Source organism: Physeter macrocephalus, chromosome 2 (assembly GCF_002837175.3).
Source record: "Physeter macrocephalus isolate SW-GA chromosome 2, ASM283717v5, whole genome shotgun sequence".
In the NCBI taxonomy this organism is placed as follows: domain Eukaryota; kingdom Metazoa; phylum Chordata; class Mammalia; order Artiodactyla; family Physeteridae; genus Physeter; species Physeter macrocephalus.
The window spans coordinates 48,158,304-48,176,098 of NC_041215.1; the positions used below are offsets into that span (position 1 = coordinate 48,158,304).

General features: G+C 35.0%; 1 protein-coding gene across 1 annotated transcript in view; it reads right to left on the reverse strand.

The window, feature by feature from the left end:
* Positions 1-17,795, reverse strand: part of LRP1B (LDL receptor related protein 1B) — a 1,933,320-nt gene that overhangs the window by 631,510 nt on the left and 1,284,015 nt on the right. Inside the window, exons 30-31 of the mRNA XM_024122386.1 lie at positions 7,423-7,597; positions 6,515-6,609 (exon numbers count right to left, since the gene is read on the reverse strand). Coding sequence (XP_023978154.1) covers positions 6,515-6,609; positions 7,423-7,597 — 270 coding nt within the window. The remainder of the gene's footprint in view (positions 1-6,514; positions 6,610-7,422; positions 7,598-17,795) is intronic.

Consider the following 17,795-nt stretch of genomic DNA (forward strand, 5'->3'; position numbering starts at 1 on the left):
GAGCCCTGTGCCCCGCAACAGGAGAGGCCACAACAGTGAGAGGCCCGCGAACCGCAAAAAAAAAAAAGAAAAGAAAAGCTGACTGCAGTGTCCTACTTGTTCCCACATTTCTTAGGAGTACATAAGCTCTAGATTTTTCTTTCCCACCTTCTATGGTTGAAAGAGTACCAGTTTTATTCCTTGATCTTTGCTTGAGGTCAGGTAATTACTATATGAAATGAGCCTCTCTGGGCATAGCATATGGTTAAGATTTAATATGACTTTGTAGGCAGATAAACTTGGCTTTGAATCCCAACTCTACCATTCATCACAGGCAACTCATTTCTTTCAACAAGCCTCGGTTTCTGAATCTATAAAGGAAGAGTAAGAAAGTCTTCCAGAAATGATTACCATGAGATGATTAATGAAAAGCATTTTGCAAGTGCATAATATATTCTAAATCCGTAACAAGTAGTCACTATAATTATGTTATTTTTGTTGCCAAAGTGACATCCTCATCATATATCCCAGGCTAAGTGCATACAACCACAAAGATGTAACTTCATAGTGAGAATACAGGTTTCATAAAGGCTGATAGAAAATGATTGCTTTCATTTGACACTTCCCAGCCTTACGAGACAGAATATTGTTTTTTCTCCTTACATCTTGTACATTTTTTCCATGCATTTTTCTATCATTTTTTCCAAAAATAATTTATAAACTGACAGTCAATATGCAAAAGGAGCAAATTCAACTGAACAGTAGCTCCTGCTTTCCTAATCACCTAATTTTCTTCATGGAAATGGTTCACGGAATGCAGTGGGCAGGAGTTTAAGCCAGAGATGGCTCAGACAGATTCATCATGAGAAAGTAATTACAATAACTTCCTGCAGTGCAAAATATCAGTGAAATTCAATGAGTAAATAACACAGTAACAAATGTCCCTATGTATATAAGTATTGCATAGGTATGACAGTCATTGTATACCAACAAAAACAAGTTTGTACTTATTTTTTCACACATTCATATGTTCATTTATAGCACTGAAAAATTCCATTTTACAAATCATCTCAGGGGAATAGTTCTAAAAGAAACTTATAAAGTGGGATTACAGTGGCATGAATTCTTGAGAGTATTTCAAAAATTCTTCTACTATCAGATGTTTTCTTACGAGACTTAACCTTTATACTACACTAAAAGGCAGTTTAAATTTGTGTATAAACCAAAAAAAATTTTTTTGGTCCACTTATTCACATCACAGATCTAAATTGTCCACTAAGAGAGGGAAAAAAAAATAACAGCAAAAAAAGAACTTTTAGAAAAGAAAACACAATAATCTGAAATACTTTACTATTTTGTGTAAATTAGTAAACAATATAACTTACTGAATATATTTTAAGAAAGTGGTTCAAGCACACACAGTGAAAATGCTAACTTAAAAAAAAAGTTACTACACAACATAGTTTTAATCTATTTTAATCAGTATCTACAATACTCTTGAAACCAGCATTGTCTTTACTGGTGCCATTCCTCACAAATAAAGAATTTAAACTGACAATATAGATAAGACTTTCCTGCTATAAAGTTACTCACCAATAATATTTTTTATAGTTAATTTACAGATAAGAGTCTCTCTAGCCTATTGGGATAGATCAAAAATTGCAATTAACAGGGTTGCAATGAATAAGGGTTACATTCAAAAGAACTTGGTTTTATATTTATACTCTGTGCTAAAAAACAAACAAAACAAAACGTGCCAATAAGTAGATAAATTGACCAATTGATTTCTGTTTGTTCTTTCTTTTTATGAGAAATATCTGAGGTGCTAATGAAAGCTGATGGGGTTCAGGACAGGCCACCCCAAAATGTGCTATGTTGGCGTATTGATTTTTTTTTCCTTGTTGATAGTTGTTAATTTTATTTTTTTTAAACTTTTTATTTTATATTGGAGTACAGTTGATTAACAATGTTGTGTTAGTTTCAGATGTACAACGAAGTGATTCAGTTATACATATACATATATCTATTCTTTTTCAAATTCTTTTCCCAATTAGGTTGTTACAGAATATTGAGCAGAGTTCCCTGTGCTATACAGTAGGTCCTTGTTCGTTATCCATTTTAAATATAACAGTGTGTACATGTCAATCCCAAACTATCCCTCCCCCCAACCCTTCCCCCATATTGATTATATTGAATTAAAGTTACTTAAGAAACAGCTGGTGAAAGAAAAATACTCTGAGCCTCTTTTGTTTGCCTGAAAGCAGGGACTAATTCCCTCATGTGAAGGTATCCTCCCTATACCAGGAAGATAGAAGGCATCCTTATCACCAGAGATAGGGAATTCAAGGCCAAGAAAGCAGTATAAATAAGCTTTGTTACTTCATTATTTTGGAACTGCAAGGCCAAACCCCTTTGTTTTGTCAAATCTTCACAAATAATTGTTTCTTTGTCTAAAAGAAACGATTGCCTGCTTTGGTCACTTCTTTGGGTCTCATTCTTACGGGGCTCCCATACTTACATAATTAATTTTTTTTCTCCTGTTAATCTGCCTTCTGTCAATTTAATTACAGGCATACCTCATTTTATTGTTCTTCACTTTATTGCACCCTGTGGATACTGTGTTTTTTGCAAATTGAAGGTTTGAGTCTACCCTGCATCGAGCAGGTCTATCAGCACCATTTTTCCAACAGCATTTGCCTACTGCATGTCTCTGTGCCACAGTTTGGTAATTCTCACAATATTTCATAATTTTTTATTATTATATTTATTATGGTGATCTGTGATCAGTGGTCTTTGCCATTACTACAATGACTCACTGAAGGCTCAGATGATGGATAGCATTTTTTATCAATAAAGTATTTTTAAATTAAGGTACGTACATTTCTTTTTAAGATGTAACGTTATCACACGCTTAAAAGACCACAGTATGGTGTAAACATAACTTTTATATGTACTGGGAAACCAAAAATTTCGTGTGACTCGCTTTATTGTGATATTTGCTTTATTTCGGTGGTCTGGAACTAAATCTGCAACATATCTGAGGTATGCCTGCATTAGACCAGCCAAAAGAACCTAGAAAGACAGAGGAAAAAATTTTCCTCTCCTATAGAGCCAAATGGCCGCAGGGTTAGACAGGGAACATAGGAGAAACAGCAAGACGAACACATTTACACATGGACAGCACAGTCTGTCATTCAGCATCGCAAAGACCATCAGTCTTAGCACCTGGTTGACATGACTAGTAACCTGAAGTAGAAAGTTACTGGAAGGAACTTGTAAGCAATACTTATTTGTAAATCACATTAAGAACTTCTAGAACAAGATGACAGCCCAGTTGTCTATTGGTCCTAAGGGGCTATGCTGGGAAGATGTGAGAGCAGAACCCGGTACTTCAAACTTGTTTGCCTCTTAGCATCAGCATCAAGACAATGTAGATGTGCATAAAAATTTGCTCATCTCAGAGGCCCACTTGGTTACATATGTTCCTCTGCTAGATTTCTGTGGATTCTGTTCTATGTTTATTCTTAACTGAATTCATTTATATGTACTCAATACTGCAGACAATCAAAGCATTCAAATTTCAGTCTATTGGACCCAATATACTTTCTACTACTACTCCTGATAGGTTCTATTATTAAAGGCTAGATGTTCTTTTCATAAGTTTTCCTCATTTAATCCTCATGAGAACTTTACAAAATAGGCATTTTGCCTTGATTTTACAGATGAGGAAAGCAAGTACCACCGAGCTAACAGTAATTTGCTCAAGGTCACTGAGATAAATTCACTTAATGGGATCTAAAATGATTTAGGTTCATGTGCCCCTAAAGCAAAAGGACAATGTCAAATTTTTATCAACAGGCCGAATACAAAATCTGTTACTCAATAAAAATCTGTTTATTGAATAAATGAATGTCTGACTCATAGCCATACTCATTAATGCTGACTTAAGATATGGTTTGTAATAAGGTTCTGGGTTATTTTGGGAAAATAGTCTATCTTGTACAAATTAAAATTTAACAGTATCATTCTGAATTTATTTTAAAGTAATTTTCAAATATAACAATAACTGACCTGAAGTAGGCATTTCATATTTGTTACTGGATGTTTAATAATCATCTATACACAGTTAAAAATATAACTTGGTGTATAACACCTGAAGGGCCAACTACAAAGTGTAAATAGTAACACTAATTCTTTTTCTTACAAACTTTCTTTATATAAGCTTCATATATAGCTGTTCTTTAATTTATTTTGAGTAGGAAAATGGAAATTTAGTATTAAAGGAGATAAGGTTTTTCCCATTATAAAAATGAGCACATAAATGAACATTTTGGTGTAACCTATAGCTACCACATTACAATGTAAGGACTTTATTTGCTCATACTATTTCAGTCATACTCACTTTTCCATATTAAATATTCTGAACAACTCCAGATAAGAACAAACTGAATTGCTTTAGTCCAAATTAAGTCCTTTGTATGGGTCCTAATCTTGTAGAGTCCCTTGTTTCTTCTGTTCTATCATCTTCTACACAGAAGTATTAGCATTTCAATTTGCCTTTAATTTCTAACACTACCTTGAATTTCAATTGTGTATCAAATCTTAGAACACAGTCCAAAGAAAAGAGTTGTTAATAGTATCATTTTACATTACAAGGTTTATTCTATGGACCACATAAAAAGAATTATTTATTGCAAATCTTACTGATATTATCCCTTTATTGAATCATCACTATTAAAAATGAGATACTTCAAGAAAGTATACTTCCACAGTTCTAAAACTAAGAAAATATTGCTGAAAAGCTTCATGGTGTAGGGATTTTACCCCAAGATTTAAAAATACACAGTATTCAATTCAAAGCAAAATGATGACTTTCTTTTGTATATTCCATCATTGGCACATTTAATATAATATCAAAATTCAGGTTCATTATTGGATTTTTAAAAAGACATACATTGAGATGACAAATTAAGGCAATATGATAATTTTTGCCTCTCAAAGAAACAGAAAAGAATATGAGGAAAGAGTGATTACAGTTTGAAAAGAATAGCACAATCTATAGATATCTATTTGAAAAGAATAGTATAATGTAACTTTATCTTCTAAAAGAATCTTTGTACTTTGATTTTCAAAGATCACTTATGGGAATGAGTCAAAGCTTTCTTTCAGCACCATGAAGTTTTACCTGATGAGTTACAGTGGTTAACAAAGGTAGAATGACAAACTAAATAAACACCCTGCAGAGTAAGTGAAAATTGCTGAAAACTAAATATTAAATACTTAAACTCAAATCATTGTAACTATTAATAATGTCACAATGATGATGATCAGAGGAGGCTTCAGTACATCATATTGCCACCATAGCAATTGGTGTATCAGATATTCACCAGTGAGAATAAGATATTATATTTATTAATTATATTGTTTTAAGCAACCTCCATACTTAAGATATTGTAAAAATTCTCTTATCAAAAAAACTTAACTTCTTTTCCAGAAAAAGTATGTTTCTTCCCTACCCTACATGGACCAAATGGATTCCATAAGATTGATAAATTTCTGATTTAATTTATATTACTAATCTATAATATTTTCTTTCAGGCTCTAGGTCAAAGATCCATTGTACAAGCACAGATCTGTCATATTAAAAACTACAGTGATGGGCATCCCTGGTGGCGCAGTGGTTGAGAGTCCGCCTGCCGATGCAGGGGACACGGGTTCATGTCCCAGTCTGGGAAGATCCCACATGCCATGGAGCGGCTGGGCCCATGAGCCATGGCCGCTGGGCCTGCACGTCCAGAGCCTGTGCTCCGCAACGGGAGAAGACACAACGGTGAGAGGCCCGCGTACCACAAAAACAAAAAACAAAAAACAAAAAACAAAAAACAAAAAACAAAAAAAAACTACAGTGATTAACTATAAAAAAAATAAAAACAGAACTTACCAACCGGTTCCTTTTGACTCTGAAAGAGAATCTTGCTATTACTGCCATCCATATTTGCCATATTAATTGTGTTTCCATCCGTCCAGTAGAGTTTCCTTAATTCAAAAGAGATATGGTTTAAAAATATTAGATATAGACCTACTTGTTGACTAGAAGCATACATTGAAGAACAAAGTTAATATTAAAGTAAATTCTTGGCTCAGGATAATGTTTTTTCAGGAAGGCCCCCAGATTGTTGAGCCACTTGCTTGGGAAGAAAGTACCACTCTTGCTTTTTCCTGTCATTGAAGGACAATTATCTCACTTACTTTCCCCCACCTACATTCACAACTGAATATTTAACTATGACTACAGTAAATTATTTCCATTTAAAGTCATTCATCAAGATTGAATCCTCTTGGCTTGGAGAAATCAGGCACCAGAAAAGGGAACAAAGTCATTTCAATCGCACGTCCAGAGCCTGTGCTCCGCAACGGGAGAAGACACAACGGTGAGAGGCCCGCGTACCACAAAAACAAAAAACAAAAAACAAAAAACAAAAAACAAAAAAAAACTACAGTGATTAACTATAAAAAAAATAAAAACAGAACTTACCAACCGGTTCCTTTTGACTCTGAAAGAGAATCTTGCTATTACTGCCATCCATATTTGCCATATTAATTGTGTTTCCATCCGTCCAGTAGAGTTTCCTTAATTCAAAAGAGATATGGTTTAAAAATATTAGATATAGACCTACTTGTTGACTAGAAGCATACATTGAAGAACAAAGTTAATATTAAAGTAAATTCTTGGCTCAGGATAATGTTTTTTCAGGAAGGCCCCCAGATTGTTGAGCCACTTGCTTGGGAAGAAAGTACCACTCTTGCTTTTTCCTGTCATTGAAGGACAATTATCTCACTTACTTTCCCCCACCTACATTCACAACTGAATATTTAACTATGACTACAGTAAATTATTTCCATTTAAAGTCATTCATCAAGATTGAATCCTCTTGGCTTGGAGAAATCAGGCACCAGAAAAGGGAACAAAGTCATTTCAATCATTCCAGTTGAAAGCACTCAGGAGAAAGAATTTCTTTTAGCCCTACCTAAGTTCTCTATATGGGTACATAATGACTAGCCAGAATATGGGAGAATCTGATCTACTTAGCAGTGACCATAATACTAACACACAGCAAATATGTTATTAACAACTGGTATTTGAAATGAAATTAACAACTTCTCCTGGCATCTTTTTTTTTTTTATTCTGAACTGTCACTCTTTAGAAACATAAATTGATAAAATTTTACAATAATATATAAAAATCTGATTTCATGCAGAAAACAGAATCTCATACAATTTCCATATTCACATTTGCTTTTTTGACTGTATAGCTTATATATATATATATATATATATATATGTATGTGTGTGTGTCTTCTGAATTCAACAAAGTTTTTACATAAAATCAGAGCAAGAGTGTGTAAAATTTTTGAAAAATTAAAAAAATAATCATACTTTACCCCCTGACTGGGTGAGCTGCTAGACACTGTGGCTTATCGATTCCGTGGATAATTGAGGTTTTCAAGGAGCCATCTAGTCTTGCCACGTTAATTTGTGTTTCATCAAATTCTGAGCTAATCCAGTATAAATTACGTGAGATCCAGTCCACAGCTAACCCTCTGATACTCTGAATATCTGTACAACAGGAAAGAGAAAATTAAAAATGAACGAAGTTTTTCATTCTTTTGGCTTTCTAAGTCAGTTATCTTCTGTCTCAGGGAAAATTTAATTTACACTATTAGTTAGCTAAAATTGTACAAGATTGTAATCTCATTCCCTTATCAGCCCTTCTTAAGGCATGAATAATCATTAATGTCTTACTGCTGAGCCATTTGAAAACCTGAAGTAACAATTAGCATTGAAATTACACTAACAGTCAATGATTCACTAGTAAACACTTAGGAGCAGACACAGGCAGCAGTCCTATGGGCCAAGGTGACCAAAATTCAAATTAGAGTAACAGCTTCTCTAGTTGATGGCACATCTTTCTAGTTAGGAGAAAGTACTTGTGGCCCATCAACAAATGGGCCATTTTATGTTTAAATGCCAATTTGTTACTGAAATGAAATAAAACAATTCAACTTTCCAAGAAGAATTACCAGAGTTGAACATTTTAAAAATGGATAATTAACAGAAATTGACTGAGATATGAGTGAAGAAACTAAAGCCCTTTTAACATTCCTCCAATGTGGATTCTACAGAAATTACTGAAACCTAATTATGTTTTGATTCATTACATCCAATATGAATATTTGGGTTGCTATTACTTGATGATTCAATTAGGCATCTTTTTTAAAAATGATGGAATTTAGGCTAAAATATAATTGCACATTTAAATTAAAGAAACAAATTTAACTGAAAGTGTTAAAAACAGTGGATACTAGGAAATCTTTTTAACATATTAACAGGTAAAGAAGGCCAATTTAGTTCCCAGTCTTTGGCATTTGACTACTTTTACTTGGTTTCGCCTTTATTCATGAAGTTTTAACATTTTCTATCATGTTGTACCTCTTAGGGTTCTCCAGACCCCTGCTACTCAAATTTACAAGACACCTGGAGACTCTTAAAAGGAAGATTCTGATTCAGTAGGTCTGGGGAGGGTCCTAAGATTCTGCAAGTTATAACTAGCTCCCAAGTGCTGTAGTCACTACTCCAGAGCAGTTCCAATCCAAATGCTGCTAGAAACCCAGAGCAGCTGCTACTTAGCTCTTCTAATTGCTACATCTTCCCTTTTTATCATTTTCAAAAGATGCCACCAAGCTAGGTTTTCAGAAAGTGAAAACTCTGGATTTGTAAAATCTGCTAACTAGTTCAATTTTTTTTTAATACATTTATTTATTTATTTATTTATTTATGCTTGGCTGTGTTGGGTCTTCGTTGCTGTGCGCAGGCTTTCCCTAGTTGCAGCTAGAGGGGGGGCAATCTTCGCTGTGGTGCGCAGGCCTCTCATTGCTGTGGCCTCTCTTATTGCAGAGCACGGGCTCTAGGTGTGCGGCTTCAGTAGCTGTGACACTCAGGCTCAGTAGTTGTGGCTCACGGGCTCCAGAGCCCAGGCTCAGCAGTTGTGGCACATGGGCCTAGTTGCTCCGCAGCATGTGGGATCCCCCTGGACCAGGGCTTGAACCTGTGTCCCCTGCATTGGCAGGCGGACTTCCAACCACTGCACCACCAGGGAAGTCTCACTAGTTCAAAATTTAAAGGAGCAAAATAAGGGAGGCCTGGCAGTTCTGGGTCAGCTGTGAAGTGCCGTGCTGGCATGGTAGGCACTACCCCAAGTTTACATCCTTGAGTCTTAACAGAGCCTATTTTCCTGCTCAATATACTTTTTATTATTTCTAAATAACTTTTAATCACAGTGACCTTAAAAGGTATTCTCCATATTTCAATTTCTCCTCTAAGCAACAACTTCTCACTCCGCAAGTTACCTTTCATCATTAATTTCTGGTAAGTTGGCAAATTTTGTATGTGAACTTCATTTCTCAACCTAACACTTGAAATTTATTTTTATTTTTAGTTATTCTCATCCAGTTCCCTCTTTTCTCAAGGGAAGAAAAAGTAATACAACACCTCTGTAAAGCTAAACCTGCCAAGTCAGATATTTATTTGCCTCACCCAGAATATTTATTCTTCCTCCTTCACCCTCTGGACTTAATTGGTTGCTGAGAAACAGTAATGAGAAGATTCGGCTTCCTGTTCTAGATTGGGTGCCTATTTTTTGTCCTTAAATCGCTTAAATTTTGGCCTTTTTTTATCAGCAAAATGAGGATAATTATAGATAATTCATAGGATTGTTGTGAATATTAGAGGATGTGTGTTCATGCAGCTTAATTCAGGGTTGAGAAATACTTTGCCAAACCAAGGACTCAATACTTTCTGCTTTTTTACCCTGAATTGCTTGGTACTGGCAAAAATAAAATAAGTTTTTATTTCCTCTAAAATACATGTTATCCATAGTTTGTTTGGTTTTTTTCCCCTGTCTCTTCTGCTCAAAATCCTTTTACTTATTTCTGATTGACTCTTAATCATACAGCCTAGAGAAGACATTACATTTTTAAACTGGAAATCATAGCCAAATGTAAGCTATGAATACCTATTTAGTCCTTGTGAATTCTGTAGTTCATGCTCTCTCAAATCTATTTCTATCTTTAATATTGCATAGCATACAGTTTTTTTCTTCTTTCAAACAGTTGATTTAGTTGCTGCCAGGTTATTTTTCTGACTAGAGAGCTCTGGATCATGACCTTTGGTTGCCCCAAGGTATTCTATCGCTTCCAACCACTCAGAAAGTGATGTCTAAATTCCTTAGCCTGACTTTCTGTATAAACTGAATATAATTACCTTTCCAACCTTATTTCTCACTATTTTTAGCCGATTATCTTATTACATTTCAGTCATATTGATGTGTTCTCAGATTCCCAGCCTTGTCCTAAACTTTCCAATCTATATAGAATTACCTGGACCTCACATCCAATCACATCTTCACTTTTCTAAATCTCATGCAAAATAGGCCAGCTGATAGGCAACATCATCTTTCAACCACAAAAACCTAATCAATTCTCCTATATATTCCAGCCATAAAGATTTTCTTTATCTACCTAACTCAACAGGACTATATCTGGTCAATTCCTTTCTACCTAATGTGATAATTATTTGCTAACATACTAGTACTTTCACATATACTTCTTCAAGGTGGGCTCCTTGCTAATTTATCTTTATAGCTCCCCTCCACAAACGTATACAACATTGCCTTAAAAATAAATATTTTTAATGAATTGATGAATGAATTCATGATATGCACAATCCATAATTTTAAGGATATGTGAGCTGAGCTAAAAATACCAGATGTAAGATCCTCAAGTGTATTTTCAGGAGTACATATCTAAACATATACTCAGGCAATCTCAATTCTCATTTTCTATCCTCACCCTTTTCCTGTCCATTAGTTTGGAGTTTCTAATTATCAGCTTTATGCCTAAGATAAATTTTATGTCTTTTTTGACCACCACTAATGCCCAAGTCTCATTGTTTTAGAGTGTCCTGGTAAATTCACAGTAAAGGGGTGGGGGGAAGAATAAAAACTGCAATATGTTTAATGATATTTTTCTTTTTTTAATAAAAATACTAAAATAAGGAATTGACTCAACTCTTGTTTTCAAGTAAGTCAGGCCAAGACCTCTGAACAAGTTTCTCAGAAAGTTCAATTTACTATTTCCAGGGACTCTCACTTCTTGAAGAAAGGCAAATTAGATATTCATAAAGGCGCTCCATTGCCACAAAATTCCCTGATGTATGATAAACTGTAACTTTTAAATGCATTGTTGAGATCATAAGACAGACAGGGATATCTCTAAGTGTTAACACACACTTGTATGTTAGCTAAAATCATAAAGGAAGGGGAATGGGAATACAGATGTTGGTGTTGGCACTGGGACAAAAACTTGTAATGATAATCTAGAGATTCCAGGATTATTAGTTGCTCAGTGCAAGAGGATTCAGTCCTTAAACTCACAAAATGTAGCAGAGTTAAACAAGAGCAATCCCAGGATATCAGAAGGATCTACATCCTTGGGTGAGTGGGAAATAAAAAATCTGCCTACTTAAAAAGGAGAATAATTTTTAAAATAAATATAAAACATTATTTTCTGTCTCTTTCCTGGGTATGAAAAAAAATTCTAAGCATAGGTCTATGCTTTGTTAAAAGATTAATAGTTTATAAACAAGGTATTCATTGGTTGGGTAGAGGAGAAATCAAACTAAAGTGATTCCTGGCTTATCGTCACTCCTTTTCCCTCCAACAGAAGCAAATTCAAATCCTCTATGGAAGAAAAAAATGTTTTAACCCAGGCCCTCACAATTTCCATAGACTGAGTTTCTCCTCATAATTGATCAGAACAAAAATTTAAAACAAAAAATTAAAATTAAAAGAAATGAGACATAAGACCAAGAATAAAGAGAAAAATAAACAATGGGTTTAAGTCTCCAAAGCCTACATGTTTTAAAATTATTATGTGTAAGATAAAGAAAAATGCGTGGAATATTTTAAAGGAAAATATACGCTTCAAAATAATAAGCAAGGTACAATAATTTATTTTTTAAAATCTTCTTGGAATATATATAAATGAGAAGCAAAAATAACTTGCAAATATTAAAAAAAAATAATTCATTAGATGGATTAACCAGCAGGTTAGACACTAGTTACTGCAAGACAGCTAGTGAACTGCAAGACAAATTGAAGGAAGTTAGCCAGAGAAAGCACAGAGAAACAGAAAGATTAGGTGAGTTGGAGGTTAGAATGAATAACCTACCATACCTAGTCAGAGTTTACAATAGAGAGACTAGGCTAGAAAAAATGGTCAGATATAATAGTTGAGGGTTTTTCCTCCCTGTGCTGATGAAAGACATGACCCAAAAGGAAGTACGACACACTTTAGGTTGCTAAATAAAAATATTATCAGGAGGAAAAACAAGATCTTAAAAGCATCTAGAGAGAAAAGACACATCCTGCAAAGAAGAATGACAATTAGACAAACAGAGATTCTCAGCAGCAATAAGAGATGTGAAAAGATAGTGAAATAATATCTGGAAAGGGTTGAGAGAAATAACTCTAAACTTGGAATTTGTACTCAACCATCATTATCTTTCAAACTACACTTAAACATCAACAAAAAGATGGGCAAAAACTCAATAGCCATGTCTCCAAAGCAGATATAGAAATGGTCAACAAGAACACAAAAGGATATTCAACATCACTAATCATTAGGAAATGCAAATCATGACCACAAGTATATACCACTTCATACCCATTAGGATGGCTACTATAGAAAATGAACAAACAAACAAAAAACAAAAGAAAAACAGAAACAAAATAAAAATATTGGCAAGAATATGGAGAAATTGGAACCCTTGCGGGCTGTTGGTGAGAATTTAAAATGGTGCAGCCCTGTGGGATACAGTATGGCAGTTCCTCAAAAAATTAAAAATAGAATTACCATATGATCCAGCCATTCCACCTCTGGGTATATAACCAAAAGAATTTAAAGGTCTCAAAGAGATATTCATATACCTATGTCCACAGCAGCATTATTCATAATAGTCAAAATTGAAACAACCAAATGTCCATTGATTGATGAATGTATAAACAAATTGTGATACATACATACAATGGACTATTATTCAGCCTTAAAAAGAAAGGAAATTCTGACAGGCTACAATATGGATGAACCGTGAAGACATCACGCTGAGTGAAATGAGCAATTCACAAAAAGACAAATACTATATGATACCTCTTTTATGAGGTACCTAGAGTAGTTAAATTCATAGACACAGAAATAGAATGGTGATTTCCAGGAGATGAGAGAAGGGGCGTGGGGAGTTGTTGCTTAATGGGTATAATTTCATTTTGCAAGACAGAAAGAGTTCTGGAGATTGGTCACACACTGTGAATGTTCTTAACACTACTGAACTGTACTATTAAGAAGGGTCAAGGGACTTCCCTTGCAGGGGGCGTGGGTTTGATCCCTGGTCGGGGAACTAAGATCCCACATGTCGCATGGTGTGGCCAAAAATAAAATTAAAAAAAAAAAAATAGAAAAGTCAACGTGATAAACTTTATGTTATGTGTATTTTACTATAATTTAAAAAAATTATCTTTAAAAAAAGAAGACTAAATAAATCTATTTTCAGATATTATATCAGATTATCACTAACAGATTCTCACTAAACTAAAGGAACATTAAAGGATATAATTCAGAGAGAAGAAAAAAGATTACAGAAAGAAGGTCTTAAATGAAAGAGGGATGGAGGTAAACATACAAATTGGTTAAAATGTAAAGAAATCTAAATGAAAAAGGACTGGCTGTCAATTCTCTGCTTGTGAGACATCTTTTTTTTTTCCTATGAAGTGGACCTACTGACACCAGCTTCTTGGGCGTGAACACAAAGACTTCTACCCCAAATCAGGCATGCCTTCAAAGGAGGAAGGGATCCCAATTCTTATAACTTTCTGAGGGCAGTTATGGTTTCACCCAATCAAAACTCATTTGCAGTAGGTTTCTGGGCAATTATTTTACTGTTCTTAGAAGCAAAGTTTAAAAAAGCAAATTGGTACTGCTTGTAGAAAGCTTTCTCAAGGGAACTTTGTAAATATTAATATTCTATTTGTTGCACTTATGAAAAATTGATCATACAAATATATATACATGTATGTGTGTATATACATATATATTACTATATATAACACATGGTATGCAAATTAATAAAATATCCATAAATCCATGATCCAGCTTAAGAACATTATAAATACTTTAGGAGCCTTCTATGCTCACCCTCACTAATTTTATGCCTCTCCAACTCTGAACAATTGAGCATTTACCATGGCCTTGGTTTTGTCACTTTTAACACATATGTATGCATTCCCAATCTTTTTTTGTTTTCTGAGAGAACATAGGGGCAGAATTATAACTTTTTGACTAATCTTTATATTCTTAATGTCCTAAACCTATAATTATTCCTATCTTATAGAAACAACTCACTGCTGATTTGGGAAAAAATTCTGAAGCAAGCCTCCTTCTTTTATTTTCATCTGGATCAATGTCTCCAATATCTTTCCAATTATTTGGTCAACTTCACCTCTCTTTCATTCATCAGGTTCAATTACTTCTACATCTACTCTTGGTGTCTGTCACCTTCTTATATCTAAATTTGGTTTCAGATTTGGAACATCTCTGTAACCTTATAGTTGTATCCTTGTCTATAATTTCTCACTTTTTCAATCTAACTATCAGGTTGATAATGTGATTTATCTTCAAAAGAGTTTGAATGAACTATACCCATCTGTAAAAGTCTTCAGCAGCTTTCCATTGTCTTGAGGGAAAAAACTAAAACAAAACAAAAAAACAAAAACAACTCCTCTGGTATAAGACTCTCTGTGATCTGCCATGATATGAACCTTCTAGTTTATGCTTTTACAAGATCTATCTGCCCCTCACTGCTTGCTCCTCTGTATGTATGTATGTCCAGATCTTTGTGCCTACTGATAGCTTAACCAGACTGATCTTGCTACAATTTCCTCCAGAACCCTCATTTCACCACCTCCTCCTAAGTGGGAAATTTAGTAATCCCATGTAAGAACTCAGTACTCCTTGTGCTAATTTTGTAAGAAGTGGCTTACACCTGATTAGCCTCCTTATTTCATTGAGTCTTATACTTTAGTTAGATGTTTACATTTCACTCTCACCAGATATAAAGCTCTTTGAGGTTACAGATTGTCTTAGTGAAATAATTGCTATCTCCCCACCCATTCAAAATCCCAGATACAAAATCCAGAATATGGTGAGAGAAAAAAAAAAAAGCCCATGGAGTAAACTAAAATAGCATTTCTATCTTTCTAACTAAAAGATAAAGAATATATGTGGGAAGTATTGCTCATTTAGCACCCACTGCTATAGATACACAGTTCTCAATGGAATGGCATTTATAGGTATCATTTTCGCCTTTCTTTCTTTCTTTTCTTTACTCTCCTCTTTTTTAAATCACAGATGTTGACATTCTTCCACCAAAAGGCTTCCTGGGTGAAAATGAAAATTGAAAATTCTATTCAGTAATAGGCAAAACAACAGATGTTCCTTGTCTAAACTTTCTACTTTAATTCAAGGACTGTTTCCAAAATCTAGATCTCACTGATTTGGGGCCCGATCCTTTTTTATTTTTTTGGTGGTTTCACATTAGACTTGGGCTGAGGAAAATATGAAGAGTGTCTCTTGGGCTTCCCTGGTGGCGCAGCGGTTGCGCGTCCGCCTGCCTATGCAGGGGAACCGGGTTCGCGCCCCGGTCTGGGGGGATCCCACGTGCCGCGGAGCGGCTGGGCCCGTGAGCCATGGCCGCTGAGCCTGCGCGTCCAGAGCCTGTCCTCCGCAACGGGAGAGGCCGCAGCAGAGGGAGGCCCGCATACCACGAAAAAAAAAAAAAAAAAAAAAAAAAAGTGTCTCAAGAAAAATTCCAGTAGATGGAAGACAATGAAGTGAGAAAATACAGAGGCCAACAGTATAAGAAGTAAGAGAAAGGCCAAAGAGTCATTTACAAGGAATCTAAAAGATGAAAGCATAAAATAAAGTACAATTACTGGCAGGATTTAAGATACTTGATGCGTTCAGAAACTGAACTGTCAAAAGTTCATCTCAAGTTTCTCTTTTAATGGTAGGACATATCAGTCCCTAACCAGGTTTCTCTTTGGAAGAAAGGGAAAAGCAACATCATTCAACTTGTGGGGCAGCCAAAAACTGAGTTGTCCTTGAAAATGTCTATTCCTCAACTTTCATATTCAGTTATTTCATATATTTACTCGTTGATACCTCAATGATTTTTCCACATTTCACTATCTCTATTGTTTCCACCCTTGTCCAGGCTTCCATCACCTCTTACTAAAACCACTATAGCAGCCTTGTTTCCCAGAGTCTACTGCTCATCTACCCCCCAACCCAGACCTTTTCAATTCTCCACTAAACATAATATCTATATATTTTTTATGTTTTGTTTTTGTGGCCGCTAGGCATGTGGGATCTTAGCTTCCTGACCAGGGATCAAACATGCAGCCCCTGCATTGGAAGGCAAAGTCTTAACCACTGGACTGGCAGGGAAGTCCCTACACATAATATCTAGCGTGATCTTTTCCAAAGCAAAGATAATCATGTAGTTGTACTCTCCTTAAAACATTTCCTAAGTTTCCATTATTTTTAGTATTAACATAAAAATCAACGAGTTATCCTATAAAGGCTGGCATGATTTGGTTCCTGTTTTTTCAGCTCCATCAGCTCATATAACACCCTCTTGCTCTGTACTTCATACTATTCAGTCTATACTGACCCTCATTCCATTTCTTATCATATAGAACATATTCTAATACTTTTCAAAATGACTGAATTAATAATTATTGATCCTAATGAGTACATCTATTATTAGTGAGAAAATATTATTGCTCAATTTTTGGTTAATAATTGTAAATAGAGTCTGCTAAATGGAGATAAGTCTGTGATTTTCTCAAAGATAAACTCACCAAATTACTACTAGCTATCAATTTACAATTAGAGACAGAAAATCTTTCCCCAGTTTTTTTTGAGATAGAACATCTTTTACTTTATACAATTCATAGAGCCTTTGGAAAGTATTTCACATTCACGATAAAGTATGTGAACAATTTTCTATTAGATTTTGATGAATTTCTTGTGAGAAGACCACCAAACTGACTGTCAGTCTTGGCAGTACCTTATGTGCTTTAACTGTTCTCTCAAGATTTTTCATGATCATTAACCAGGTAGTCTTTTTAAATCTAGTCTAACAATAATTATTTTTTCCCTTGCTCCTGTAAAAAAATCCTGCACAAAAAGGAAATCTTTGCATTAGCTTTTTTAGAAAGGCTCTTCTCTTAGGGAAAGTTTGTAATTCAATATTTAAACAAGCTTATAACCAATTCATTCAAGTTGCATTAACAGTACTAACCTGAGATGGGTAAAGAGCTAGCATACATACAAGAGCACCTGAGTGCTCAAATACTCTCAGATCTACTACTGGTACTCAAGCCAGTGGACACTGTTGAAAAATACTGTAAATTTAAAACCTGCACTTCTTATTGCTTTCGTTAAGAAGTTGATCATTGCTCAAATAAGGTCTGATTTTATTTTATTTTATTTTTATTTATTTTTTTTTTTTGCGGTATGCGGGCCTCTCACTGTTGTGGCCTCTCGCGTTGCGGAGCACAGGCTCCGGACGCGCAGGCTCAGCGGCCATGGCTCACGGGCCCCGCTGCTCCGCGGCATGTGGGATCCTCCCGGACCGGGGC